Source organism: Pezoporus flaviventris, unplaced genomic scaffold, assembly GCF_033815535.1.
Source record: "Pezoporus flaviventris isolate CSIRO_AGI_PZ_B2104156 unplaced genomic scaffold, CSIRO_AGI_Pfla_v1 ptg000040l, whole genome shotgun sequence".
Classification (NCBI taxonomy): Eukaryota; Metazoa; Chordata; class Aves; order Psittaciformes; family Psittacidae; genus Pezoporus; species Pezoporus flaviventris.
In genome coordinates, this window is record NW_026892588.1 from 2,636,482 (window position 1) to 2,651,400 (window position 14,919).

The 14,919-nt window shown below is 37.0% G+C and overlaps 1 protein-coding gene across 2 annotated transcripts in view; it reads right to left on the reverse strand.

Annotated features, from left to right (window-relative positions):
- Positions 1–14,919, reverse strand: part of PIK3CB (phosphatidylinositol-4,5-bisphosphate 3-kinase catalytic subunit beta) — a 103,191-nt gene that overhangs the window by 28,549 nt on the left and 59,723 nt on the right. For both annotated transcript variants that reach the window (XM_061465443.1, XM_061465444.1), the window contains 8 exons: positions 14,536–14,721; positions 11,543–11,768; positions 9,754–9,977; positions 7,019–7,201; positions 6,587–6,757; positions 5,634–5,711; positions 1,295–1,546; positions 289–385 (listed from right to left, as the gene is read on the reverse strand). In XM_061465443.1, coding sequence (XP_061321427.1) covers positions 289–385; positions 1,295–1,546; positions 5,634–5,711; positions 6,587–6,757; positions 7,019–7,201; positions 9,754–9,977; positions 11,543–11,768; positions 14,536–14,688 — 1,384 coding nt within the window. In that variant the 5' untranslated portion in view covers positions 14,689–14,721. The remainder of the gene's footprint in view (positions 1–288; positions 386–1,294; positions 1,547–5,633; positions 5,712–6,586; positions 6,758–7,018; positions 7,202–9,753; positions 9,978–11,542; positions 11,769–14,535; positions 14,722–14,919) is intronic.

Genomic DNA, 14,919 nt, shown 5'->3' on the forward strand with positions numbered 1-14,919 from the left:
AGTAACACCAAATATAAATATGAATCTATTTTTATATGATTTTAACTCCATAATTTAGGAAATACTTTTACTATACTATTTCCAAGCTGACTCTTGCCCTCCTCTTTGCTGATACACAATACTTTCAGGAAAGAGATTAGATATTACATATCTATCCACATTAAAAAAACACAAGGAGTAAAAAGATTATGCCAAGAGAATTGGATAAGCATACAGTAAAAACTCTACTATTTGATAGTACACATCTTGAGTCTTCCAAGTATTTAAAATCCAAATATTAAACCTTACCAGGAAATGATGACCAGCTGTGCAGTACCAGTTCTCCATTCTTCAACTGCCCTTTATAATCAAACACCATGGTATTTACCCAGGCTACAGGATAATGCTGTGAAAGGAAAAAATTGTTATGTGGAACATTACTATGCAGCAAGCAGTACAGTATAGGCAAAACAGAGTTGGGCTTCTTAAAATGGTGTTATCTTTCAGAAAAGCAGTTAAACACATTCATCGTTTTCAGTATGTACTCCAGTACCACTAAGTGCTACTCAGACTTCATTTTAAGGGTATAGAAACATGCATTTCCCTGAATGTGAGCCTAGATGCTAATTTGTCCATCTTTCCTCAGACAGAACTCATCTAGAGTTCAGAACAAAACTGACCTTTTGAAATACAACTATTTAAACAACCATATGCCAACTGGCTTACAACAAAAATGGTCATGCCTTCATCAGTGTATGAGAAGTATGAGAAGTTTCGTTTTGTATCAATCACAAAATCCCAGACTGGTTTGGGTTGGAAGGGACCTTAAAGCCCAGCCAGTCCCACCCCCCTGCCACAGGTAGGGACACCTTCCACTAGAGCAGGTTGCTCCCAGCCCCTTCCAGCCTGGCCTTGAACACTGCCAGGGATGAGGCAGCCACAGCTTCTCTGATCACCACGTGCCAGAGCCTCAGCACTCTCACAGGGAAGAATTTGTTTCCTGATAGTAAAGCTATTATTATTAAAAATACATTGTAAATTATATTTAAATATAAAAATATTTATAAAACTAAGTTTAAAGATACTTATACTATAAACATTATTATTAGAAAATTCAAATATATTTATTTTCAATTTAAAATAATAATTACGATGTGCAATTCTTATTACTTATCCTCTTTCTCCATTGGGTTGCAGGTTTTTTTTCCCTCCATTCTGCAGTTTTTAACACTAAAGTGAAGTAATGAAAGATTTCTGAACAGTCATTTCAATATAACCCAGAGTTACACTCAAGAAAACAAGAAGAAATAATTACCACTTTTCCTGCTTTCCTTATGGTTTGGTACTTAGAAGGATTCATTGCCTTGGTTGACTTTTTAGTTTTCACCTTATCCATCACAGCGTAAACTGCAAAGCAGAGCCTTGCCATTCTTGGAAGATCGCAGACATTTATTTCAAACTCCAGTACTTCATTCCAAACATGGTCACTTCTCCCAGATATTTCTGTGCTTACAATAGTTTTACAAAGGAGCTCTGTACCATGGAAAAGACCAGCCCTAACATGAACCTGCAATAAGGAGACATTTTAAACTTGCCACAGAACCTATAGAATTCTGCAGAGAATATTATACAGAACATACATATGTGCATTTCATTAATATTTCTGTCTTAAAAGAAATACTAATTTTGATGCTTTAAAATAAATCGCATAATCACAGATTCATAGAATCGTTAGGGTTGGAAAGGACCTTAAGATCATCCAGTTCCAACCCCCCTGCCATGGGCAGGGACACCTCACACTAAACCATGTCACCCAAGGCTCTGTCCAGCCTGGCCTTGAACACTGCCAGGGATGGAGCATTTACCACTTCTTTGGGTAACCCATTCCAGTGCCTCACCACCCTCACAGTAAAGAACTTCTTCCTTCTATCCAATCTAAACTTACTCCATTTCAGTTTAAACCCATAACGCTTGAAATACTTTGCTATGCATGTCACTAGCCAAATCAAAATATATTTGTTTAAATAATACTGGCTACTAATTTTTTCAGTACTGTATTACTTATATTACCACACAACAAATAATATAACTCATCTGTAGTAATAAATACAATATATGGATACACAAACGCTTCTAACAACATACCTAACACAGAAAAAAAAATGTAGGAAATAAACTATTAAGCAGAATGGAAAAGACTAATTTTCACAAATTCAAACCTCCAGGTAGAACCTACTTGTGCTTCTAAATGAGAAAAGTTTGGAGGTTTTCAGCCAAAGAAAAAAAAATACCATTTTTTTACTTAAATTGCTCATTAAAATGTATAGAGGGAACACTGCTGACCCAGACATCAGACTTCACCTGTAATAGCAATAGGAACAGTAGCAACGATATATGTAATTGCCAGAAATTCTGTTTTGTCTTTAGCACCCAGAAACCAGCGAAATCAGCTAGCTTGAATGATAAAAATAAGGAACAGGAAAGGAGAAGGGCAAGAAAAGAAGAAGCTGGAGTTATTAGCCCTGAAATTACACCCATTCCAGGCCAATGCTAAGATGTGGATCATTTCTGCATTTGTGTTCAACAAACACATGTACACAGGAAACTGCATGTTTTCAAGTATCCATATTCTTTGACAGTTCAAATGGGAATGACAGGTCTTTATTTTCGTTGCCTGAGCAAACAACAAAGAGAAATATGTCAGCTTCTTCCAGGTGATCTTCCAAAGTATCAGTGGTTTTGGGTGAGGAAAATATGACCTGATGTTTCAGGTTCCCTATGCTTCTCAAACAACATTCCCAACAATCCCTTTAAGCTACTGTATTATTTCTGAGCACTATAAGGGAAAGGCAGAGATGTTTAAAATTTGGTTCAGATTTTAGATTAAAAAAAAAAAAATAAAATTCACCTTTGAATTCCCAAGGACACAAACAAGATCTGCTCCGGGAGAGAGCCTGTCTTTCCCTCCTTCAAAGGAACAACAAACAGTGTGATCAACACTGAAGCAGTTCCAGTATCAATATGCCTGACTTGGCTACACCAGCTTCTGCTCAGTACTAAGTTCTCCATCAACTAGCTCAGATAAACTAGTGACTGGCAAACTGTAATGCAGTTTAAATGAAGTCATGCTAGCGAGCAAATCTCTCTTCAGCCTGACATAATACGTGGAGGAGGCATTAGTAGCATCAACAGATGGTCTCTAAATAACACCCATTCTGGACTTCACTGGAACAATTGCTACTACTGATCAAGAGACTGCTTTCACAGCATAGGCAGAGGCATTAAGTCTTGGAGAACACACTATTATGGGTCACATTCTTTGATACAGGTGCCATAGGAACATCCATTATTAACTGACTCATTGACTTACATATATACAATCCCTATTTCATTTCCAAGCTTACAAACTACCACTGAAAGAAAAAGTTCAGTTTAAAAAACTGCATTCGCTTGAGTCTCAGCCATACTCGTAAGAATCACAAGTTACGTATTTCTGGCATGCACAGCTTCACCACTGTGAGTTAAGAACAGCAACATGAACATCCATGAAACAGACTGCATGAAAGTAACCTTACTTCAGGAAATCTAAATGTATACAGACTACACATGTATATGCATGCCTGTATGTAAAAATACACATATACAATAAAAATTCTTCTTCATTGTATTTACAGTGGGGTTTTTATTTCTCTGTAATTAAAGATTGCAGCCATATATTCCTCAAAAACAAAATACTGTGGCTGATGTCAGAGAACAGATTAAAATTGGTTGGTTCCTAACCTTCTTCAAACAACTCACCATATGGCCCTTTATTAATTCATTTGGAGATTTATTATTCATTCAACTGAATTTATAATCAAGTTCTTTTGCTGACTTAAAGACATCTTAGGGAAATACAATTACATCTAGTATATGCTTTTGCTTTAACACCAGCAACAGTAAATGTTCTAAAATGAGGCTGTTTGGGGAGGAGGTGGGAGTTGTTTTTTAACCAGGGATTTAAGCTCACATTTGCATCATTTTGAATATCCTTCTTTGCTATTATCTGATACAACTTTACATGCCATCACATTTCCCCAGCTTTTTTTTTACTTTATTAAGAGCATACGCGATCAAGTAAAAGATACTAAATCCAGCTCAAATTAGTGGAATGTTATCCATTTGACACCTGTTTTGCTTCCCGCTACAAGCACTGTGTTTGTGAACCCTGTTGGTGGTTTGAGCAAAAATGGATGAATATTGGCTTGATCCGAAGCACAATGAAACTTAAACAATGGCAGTGAATTAAACAGACTTAGAATCACAACTAGGAAACAAACACGATCTCAGTAGTGACAATTCCAAAATAGAATAGACAGACAATGCAGGGAAACATGCACAAGCCTGCAAAGTTAATACATGCATTCTTGTTCCTAGGTAACTACAGGACTGTAACATTTTCAAGATTAAAAAGCATTCAGAATATTAAATAAGATTCAGGCAAGTGTCCACAGGCACCGATACAAAAAAATTGTCATTGTTCCTGTTTCTTCTCAAGCTTTTCAAGTGTACTTTCTTTTTCCTCTAAAAGCATACTGAAAGTAACCAAGACTCACTTTTTCTAAGTATGATACCCTACCCCGAAAATAAAACCCAGTAGCTACGTTGCTTCTGGAATCCACCTTCTCTTTTCCCTTCCCTTTTCTTTTAAAAGCTTTAAGAGTCTACAGAACATAGAATTAAGATATTACAACAACTAGCCAAATAATGGTTTGGACGAATATAAGGGAAACATCTGTTTTTGCAGACATCCGTTTCCATAGCCAAAGCGTCTTTGGTAGTAAAATTGTAGCTATGGTTCATTTAGCTATGTAGTAAAACATAGTACTGCTAATACACAAGGGGGTTATGACAACAGTTTTGAAGGAAAAAAAAAAAATCCACAGAGTATTCCGAATAAACCATCAGAACAGCAACTTCAATGGCTTTTTTAATTTCTTCCCAATCTACACGATTGACTATGTAATTTACTGATTGCCAAGCAAAGGAAAGGAAACGAATCTTGTTCTGTCTCACAGGCAAGTGTCTTGTAAGGTCTAAAAGTAGTTGTGCAATAAATTCCCACATGTTAACAGCCTGTGGTCTGTAAACCAGTCAGAAGCCCAGCCGTGTGCATTTTTACAGGAAGAGATATTGCAGCTTTTTGTGTTCAGCGTGTTTAGAAAATAAAAGACAGATTGTATATAAGCATGCAGTCTGTGCTTACACACACACAGACTGTGTTCTGGACTACAAAAGTACCTTAAGTTCCATTGAAAAATGTTTAGTATTTCATCTGCTTCTGTTTATCAGATGTTTATGACAGTTTAGTTTGAACAAGCTTATTTCATACCAATGTCAGTACTTTACACATATCATTTTCAAAAAGTACCATGTGAACATTTGTGTCATACTGCCCATGATTATTGACAATGTTCTAATGCACGTATCTATTATTTAGATAAGAAAGCAATACCTGTGCAATAAAGCAAGATTTTTAATACTACTACTGATATAACTAGGAATAACTAAAAATGCTTTTGCTAAATTGAAATCTGTATACTAAGTTCAATAACCATTGAAAATTGTTTAAATGATGGACAGAGTATATTCTGGCACTTGCCATGATTACTTACTTTGGCATTTTCTTCTGTATTTAGTTTATTGCCCTTTAACAGAGTAATCTTGAAAGGGTTGGAAATATCCCATACACTCTGAGAAATAAAACAAAGATATAAGCTCATTTTTACTCCATGTAACATATTAAGACCTACTTTATAAGCTAAATATGTTAAGAAAAAGTCATAACTACATATAAAGAGATATTTTTAAAAACATAAAGTTGAAATTTTAAAAAAAATAAATTGGTTATCATGATCACAAGAGTATACAAAGACACCCTAAAGAGGAAAAAAGTTAGGAAAAAACACTCAGCGGAAAAGAGGTGGGGGGAATGAGTACCACTCACTGACAATTCACAATAAACCTTCAAATTTGTTGTTCATTCTGAATATATACATTGCATAACAGAGCAAAGTCTGTTCACGTTTCTTAGAATGACAGTATGTAGGTTGCATCTGTGCTCTAAGGACATTAGGTTTAGCAATAAAGAAAGCACCATTTTAAAAGAAAAGATGGACGCATAATACGCCCCAAAGTTGCCATCATTGAATTGGCAACATCATGCAAGATATCTGGGCTGATAAAAGGGATCACAGACCACTATGGCCCAAGCTAGTGGAGCCTACACAGTGCACAGAAGCTGGAGAATCCAGATTCTCTGCACTAACTCCTGCAAAGTTACCCCCTCTTCCGGGTTGTGATTTAAAATAGAATCAATAGCAATGGAAAGGAGATGGTGAGCAGAGGAGAAGGATGGGTGAGGCAAGGAAAGAAAAGAGGTTTCCAAAAAGTCTCAAGGTCTGTTATTTCTGATGTAAATGCTCTTGCAAGGAACAGGAGACTCCAAGTAGACCCTAGGTGACCTACACTGGAAACCAGCAGTAGCAGCACAAATCCCAGGCACTATTACTCATATTCCACAAGTCACTGTTTGTTTGGGTTTTAGACATTCTCCATATCAACTTACAGTTGTTGTTCTTGTTTTTTTTGGTGGCAGAGGAAGAGGAAGGTTGGATGATTTTCGGTTTATGGCAGCTTCTATGGCAATCATCTCCTGCTCGCACATCTTCTTTATAGTGCAACACTCAACTAGAGTTAGCTGAGGAAGAGTCCTGTTCATCACACAGTTGCGTATATACTAAAACCCCATGGAAAACAGATGTTATCAGCTAGCAGACTACTTCTGAGCCAACTTTCAAACCAAAGAAACAAATAATATATTATAAAGACACAAAGGAAAAGGTGCTCATGTATTTTACAATTGGAGAGAGCTGCAGACATGAGGATGAAGTCTGTTACTGTTCAGCACAGCTGAGCATCCAGTAGCACAGGAAGCAAAGCCAAATTTTGGCCAAGGCACCAGAGAACCGTTGCGGTAAGTTCAAACAGCTTTACATACCTGAAACTGAATTAACGGGTGATCACCGAAAACATATTCAAGCCTTCCACTAACTTGCAGCACATAGTCAGCAGGATCAACTTCCTCGTCTTCTTTTCCATGGATAGTCAAACGTTTTCGGATTGCCAGCTCATTCAGTTTGATGGGATTCATGTTAGGAGACACCTGAAAACTAAATACATCCTAAGAAAACACAAACAGGAATACCTATTATCAAGCTTCTCATAGTCAGATGTATAAGACTTAAATTGTAGCATGCACAATAAAATAGGTAGAAATACTTAACTGTTAAAACCAGACTATTTTTAACACTTCAAGCTGCAAAATGGTCAATTCACAAACTTCTGTAGTATGAGAAATGTTTTAAGAACACAGAACTTCACCTAATTGGTACAGTAGCAATTCAAAAACTTCTACATCAAGTTATTGACCTAGAAGCTTACATTTTAGAATGTGAATGAGGGAGAATATAAATCATGCATACATTTCAAGCTATGTAGCAGTACTAGATGTGGTTTTTCTTCTTTCTGTTCAGAAAGAAGTCTAAGTGCAATAACACTTGAAATAACAATTTGCTTCTGCAATAAAGCAGAAGAAAATGTTAACGTGACTTATGTACAAACCCACCAACTTACTTGGAAGAGTGCAGAAAAGAGGGGAAGCTGCCAATACCTGCAGCATTCTGGATACAACATGGAAACCTTTCCAAAGAACATTTTTAATCTAACTTTTTGAGGCTATCTAGTTATTGCCAAAGTATCTCTAATTCTGATGCATTCTAGACAGGTAAGAAGTTACCTCCTTTTTTAAATTTACAAAAGAAAAAAGGTTACATTTCCTTATTTAAAAGGTCATCTGTGATATCTTTCATCTCCCTTTAACTTATTACATTATGCTCTACACACGCTTATTAGCAAAGGTTGATCTGGGGAGTCTTTTGATTTTTTTATTAATTTACTAATACACGATGTATTGTCTGGCTCACAGTCTTTTGACCTGCGTTTTATTTACACAGAAGTTTACTGGTAAGAAGCCAAGCTGCCCTAATGAAAAGATCTAACTCTGTAAAGTAAAGCAGAATTAGCTCAGGTTTTTCTCAGTTTCTGCACGGCTCCCAAGAGCCTTCCCCTGTCAGAAAGCTGCAAAACTTTGAAGGGTTTCTTCTCCTATCAAAACTGGTAACGGCTATACAGGGAATGACACTTTTTCTTCTCAGGAAGCTGGTGCTCTGTAACAGCTGCCTTACTTCCAACTTGTAAGTCTTTAAATGCACATCACAGCAATGGGGATCAGTCTCTCTCTTTTGCTGCACAGACAATTAGGTAGCTTTTACAGCCCCCCCACACATTCTAGACAAAAATGATTTCAGTAGTCCTTTCTCTCAGTCTTGCAGAATTCCTACAGAAAGGACACAACAGTCCCCACACCTTCTCATTTAATCCTCCTGGGATGATTCTAGTATTCAGGGCAAGTAGTAAAGTCTGGAAGAGAGTTTAATATACTAAAAAGTAGCTCAGATTTGAGGTGTTAACAGCTTTGAAGGTCAGAACTGGCAGCAGAAGCATTCAAAACATCTGAAATGTCAGCAGTCTCAGCTATTACAGTGGCATGCAAATACATTCTGCACCAGCAGGAACTTTTGCACCGTTACCATACGCACATATATACAACATTTTAATCAAAAGCTAACAACAGACAGATATTCTCTCTCCTGGACAACTACAAGTCCTCTATGCTAAAAGGATTGGAAAAGGTGTTGTCATAAACCCACCTATGCATCCAGCATCAGCTAGTGACCAAACTGAGGACTTATCTCTGCATTTAGTGTTTCCAGAATCAGACACTATTTTACCATTTGAGATTTTTTAAGTTTAAAAATGTAGTACTGGAAATAATAGGGCTTTGTAAATGAAATCTGCCAAATCATTAGAAAATCAGTATCTAGCACCTTGGTCAAAATTGGACACAAAATATAGCCTGATATATTTACACATTTTCAAGATTTTCAGGTTTTCAATGCTGATCCCTCACTGTAATCCAAAAGAACACAGTGTAGAAATGAATAATGGGAATGCTGGCCTCAAGGAGAATCATAGCTACTTCAACATCAAGAAACTTAAGCTAAATCATTTTAGATGGAAACTAAATGGGGTTTGATTTTATAAATAAGCTATGGATTTGTTAGCTGAAACAGGAAGGTAAGTCTAAGTCTCAGCTAATGCTTCATTTGTCTGTATGCATGTCTAGCATAGGAAATACTAATTCCTTTTTCATTAAAAGATATTGGTCAACCTAATTAGCAGATCAACCCCAAAGACGTTCAACAATGAACCACACAGAGAAGCGTGTTAGATATGGTGTTTCCCAATTCACCAGCATCCCCCAAGCTTGAAAATGAACACTAGTAAAGCAACACAGTAACAGCTGGCCAAAAACAAAGTCCTGACAACTTTGAATTAAGTTTTACATTTAAAAAAATGTAAAAATACATAGAATATATCATATAGAACATACAAATACATTTTGACTTCAGAAGAACTGTAACTTGACTTTAGAAGTTCACTTTACAATTGTAGGTTTGCATCCTCACTTTCAAGATCTTGGTGAAAAAATCTGCATTTTAAATCAAATGCCATAATGTTAGTACTCTTTTATTTACATCCTTGATCAATCACATGACGTTCCAGTTCATAATCAAGAGCAGGAGATGAAATGTGATGAACAACCATTCCTACCTGGCAGTTATCAAAATGAACAGCCACTACAAGATTTCCACTATAGAGCTTATCTTGGAAGCTCTCTGGGACAGCAGGTTCCTGCTCTGGTGGGTAAGTGTGCTTTAACCAGTCCATCCAGGAGAGACCCACAAGTGACTGAATCCTTTCCTCACTGATTCTCCGCATTTTAGCTCGGAAGTCATGCACTTCAGGATCTTGTAAGGCATCAAACTCATGGAGACCTGAAAGAATTCAAGGATGCTAAAGGATACATACCTGTGCAAATACTGCTCACCTATTTAGCATCCCACTCAAACCATTGTTATCTTTAATTTAAGCTTACAAGAGTTTTCTTCAGACATCCCATCCAATATGGCTGCTCAAAAGCCAGTTGGGCTCTACACTGTCCTCTACATCAGTGGACTTCTGAAGTTACTTGCACAATTCCCATGCAACCTGGCATGAGAGTTTAGTTCAAACTGCAAGAACCAAAGCTTCCCTTAGGTACTATTAAGTGGCAAAGACAACCTCACCCCGAGTTTGAGATAATTTGGAAAGCTGTAAAGTCTCTTCTCACAGAACCAATGAAAAGACCAGTAAATGCATCTTAAAGACCACAGAGAAGTGCTTGCAAACTGTATTTTTTTAATCCTACAGAAAGAAACAGAAATGGATATGAGAGCGACTGAAAATAGATAAATTTATTCTTGAATTTTTCTTGTAATTAACATTTTCTACTCAAGTCATCATGACAGTACTTAATATATAACATGACATAATGTCATAATGAAATTCCAACCAATCCAAGTTCCTTTCCCAAAATACGTAGAGAGAGAATACACAGTGGAGAGTCCACAGAGCTGTGATTCTTTGCTCGTTCAGGAAGCATAGGGCCTGCAAGTGTTCCTTTTCTCAACTTTGAAGGACATTGTCCAGATTATGGCACAGCACTGAACACCTTTTGAGAACAAACCACTAAGTTTAGAGGCTGAGATAGGAATATGTTTTTCCACTGCTAAAGTACAGAAAAGGGACACAGCTATAACAGGCAGAAGATCCAATGAAAACATCTGAATCTCTCCGAATGTGTCAGAATCTGTGTGAATGGTTAAACTAGCTAACTGTTCCCATTGTCAGTTTCAACAAATGGGCAGACAGTGTGCTGATGAAATCTAAACAAAACCTGCAGTCTTTATTAAAAGAGCTAACAATGGTTCATTGTTTTAAAACAAGAGGTATGACCTCACATGACCCCGTCAATCTTGATTGTATAACCCAGCAGAGTGGATTGAAAAGCTGAAAATTCTGAAATAACATCAAGAATAAGTTACTGTGAAACCTTTAAAAATAGCTTTTCATTGTGTGCTGCAAATCAGTGCCACAATTGAGAGCAAACCCAAGAATCTCATTGTTAACCAAGTCAGAAACCATGTATAACAAAATCATAATAAGTTCCCTCTGCTTGCTGTTAGGCTATTAATGATAACACTTTTCAGGGATTATGCTTTCCTTCACTTAGTAACAGTATTATAGATTTCCCCTCACTGAATAAGGTAAAACTTGTTCTTGAATGATGTAGTAATACAACACCATACTGAAATGCAACATTGAAAGTAGCTTTCAACAGCTTTCAAACATTTCATCTTGAGTATTTCAATTCTTTCACAAGCTTTAGTTTGAGAAAGGCAAATTCTGACACAGAAATACTTCTTAATGTTTCATTTTTCACTGCTACCTGCCCAGTTGAGACCTTCATACAAAACAAAGTTTGCCCTCATTTAGAAAAAAAAAAATTAAATGTGATTACCTTTGCCTATAAGGACACCTATTTTGGAATCCAACTTCTCTCCTGGATCACAGTTCCTTGTCACTAGTTTAAGGACAGGCAGAAAGGGTCTAACATCACAAAGTCTCTGCGTTTCATCCTCTAATTCTTCATGTACAGCAGTCTGATTCACACAGGAGAACATGTAAGAGTCAATCTCCATGAGGAGATGAAAAAGTGGATAGGCATGTGCCTGCTTCCATAACAGCTGCAAAGAAAATAAATAAATCAAAACATGAAGGAATGCACATATCTTATGGCACTGAAGATAACATTAATTTTCTTTCACGTCCCCCGAAGAACATAAGAGTAACATGTTTGCTATACCCCTATATATAATGATATAGGTCTTGTTTGTAGTCTCTATCTTGAGGTTCTTTTTAAGCAGCAACTTGTGTGCCCAAGTATCCCAAGGGTAAAAAACATACAGGGGCAAGTACTATGAGGTGATAAGAGGGCACTAATCCTCATCCTGATGCTTATCCTGGTATTGACCCAATCTAGTCCTATTTGCAGTAAAGCTGCAGGACTATGGCTGTCACTACAGTAGCAAAGCACTTTGTGATGACAATGACCACCCAGCTACCATTCTCTTCCATCCATTCCTATAGCTTCTTAACAAAATCCTTTCGCCTCAAGACACATCTATACTTTTTCCAGTAATTACTGTAATACACAGACAACAGGTTCCCACTATGGAACTAATTCCTGAATAAAATTTCCCCTGTTGTCTGGAGAAGCTTGAAGTAAATTTATTTGTAAATTACTGGCAGGCTATTAAGACACCCACGTCGCCCACAGAACACTAAATGCTTTACTGAACTGAATACATCAGTAGCAGATTACACCTTAAGTAACACCAGCGTTACTTGATGTAACTTGATACATAAAATATATCAAATCCTCAGCAGAAAGCTAAAGTGGAAGTAAATAGAGCTCTCCTGACCTAAATACTATTAAAATCTTTATCTGTGAGAATGGTTTTGTCCTCATCTTGAAAGTTTACATCTTACGGATTTGTTTCCAAAACTTCTTTTGAAACAGGAACTGCAGGATCGATAATGTATAGCAAAAACCCCTTCTCAAACAACTGGAGCTGAACTGCACTCCTTCTGCCAAATTGAACATACCTACATATATTTCATAGTTTGTACAATGAATTCCGCCTTCCAGAAATGTATTCCAGTGTATTTTGCTTAGCTGACTGAAGTCGAATCCAGCAACTACCTCTGGTGTAGAGCAAAACTTCCAACTTTGAAGGTATCGAAAGGCTAAATCTACCATTGCCTCTCTGTTCTTCTCTAACAGCTCATTATATAAAAATCAGTATCTTTTTATTTTAGCTCCCAAGTTGTCTAATTTTCCAGCAACTGGTACTTATTATGTCCCTTAATGACCATAACATTTAAAAAGCTGGCAAGTCCCTGAAACAGACTTCTGCTGAAAGCAGTCATTTGCCATCACCCAAAGTACAGGCCTGGTAGCATTAGAAAGTCTACAGAAATAAGCAGTTCTTCAGCCCTCAAGTATTCGGCTACTTGCATTACACATTCTACAGTCCATAAATTGGGGCTTATCACAGCAATGAAATGGGAGCAGAGCTACAAACCCAGTATGCCATCAAATTCCTCATTTATTGTTCTGTTTTCAAATAGAGTCCTTTCCATGAAAGAGCTCTGCAGTTACAATCAACATTCCTTACCTTTGAAAAACAGCTAAATATCAACAGTACATGTTTGTAACATGTTAGGTTGCAGCGTGTCAACCATCAGAAAACCAGACAGCCTCTGTCATGGCCCTTGTGCTGTCACTTACACACTCGGTTTTTAAATTCTTTCTCAGCTGAAATCACTGTCAGCTGTTCCATTATCTTACCCACCACCCACAAAATAACCTGCAGTTGCCCACGTTACCCTTTTACTAAAACAAAGGCATTTTTCCAGTCAGAAATATTTCAAGTATTTGAGTATAGCACAAAACTCTTCGCTTGGATCATTTCAAGTTCTAGTGGCACTCTCATTACTGCACATACTAAGTGCATATACCAAGTGACCCACTGCATAAAAAAAAGTACGTCAGTGCCTACAACATTTCAAATGAGTACAATGAACTGTGGATGCACGTACATGTACATGAATGTACATGAAGCTACTATTGATACAATGAAAATAATCTCTATAAAAAAGAGATTACTGCCAGACTGAATAAGAATGAAAAATAATGTACTTACTTACCAGGCAATGCAATGGAAAAAGAAATCACACTTCTTTATTTTCTTTTAGAACTTTATTATGCCTTAAAGATCAGATTACTTGTTGTAATTCACTCACTACCCAACTCCCCTGTAGCTTGTCTAAATGCCCTCATATGGTCACTACCTGATGAAAGGTCAATAGATTATTCTTTAATATCTGTGGTTATTCCCATGCTCCCCTTCCTCTAATTTGAGTATTCCCTTACTTTTTAAGTGGTACCCTAACAAGACGCTTATACAAAACCCTTAAGAAGTGGCATACATGATTTTTAAAGGACCCATCTTTGGTGTCAATCAAAATAAACAGGAGCACTATCTGTGACTTCCATATTAAAAATCAAATTAGACACAGTGTCTCCTGTTTGCACACTAATCAGAAAACTGTTAAATCAATGTACAATGTAGTAGCGATACGCTAAAGACAGGTTTAGATGTAGCAATGCAGTATTCTAATACCCGCATATTAATAATCTCAGCTGAAGTTTAACCTTCAGCAAGAAGTAATTTCTCCAAACCTTGCCATCTGCCCAAAGAAATTCCAAATCCCCAGACACACTTACATTTATTAATCAATCTGCTACGCACATGCCTTCAGTACACCATTTTTTATGCCTACTCAAATTCGTTACTTCATTTGCCAAAAGGCGCTTAAAAATCAGGAACAGCACACATTCCAAATAGAAGGTAACTTTTACATTAATGAACCATTTGGTATTATTACCTGTTTAATCTGAGATATGGTGGCATCTCGAGGGACATCCAGGTTGATATAGATTCCAGTGGGCAACAGGAAGTCCACAGATATTGAGCCATCAGCGCCAATCTGCGAATCCACTGCCCAGATGTCAAGGCTGTCTGTCACGGCAGGAGGCATTATGCAATCTCAATAATATCATAACCACATGGCCTTAGGGGGGAAAAAAAGAATTACAATTCAGTATACTTCACCTTCTATAATCAGACACACATTTTAAAGCCTTTGGAAGGTTTACATAAGACTGATTGTACAGCTCAGCTTGCCAAGTCTGGGGTCTCAAATGCTGCTATTGCAAACACATAAGCATAGTTTTACTCATTAATTCCATTTAGTGTAAAAGCCCTTTCT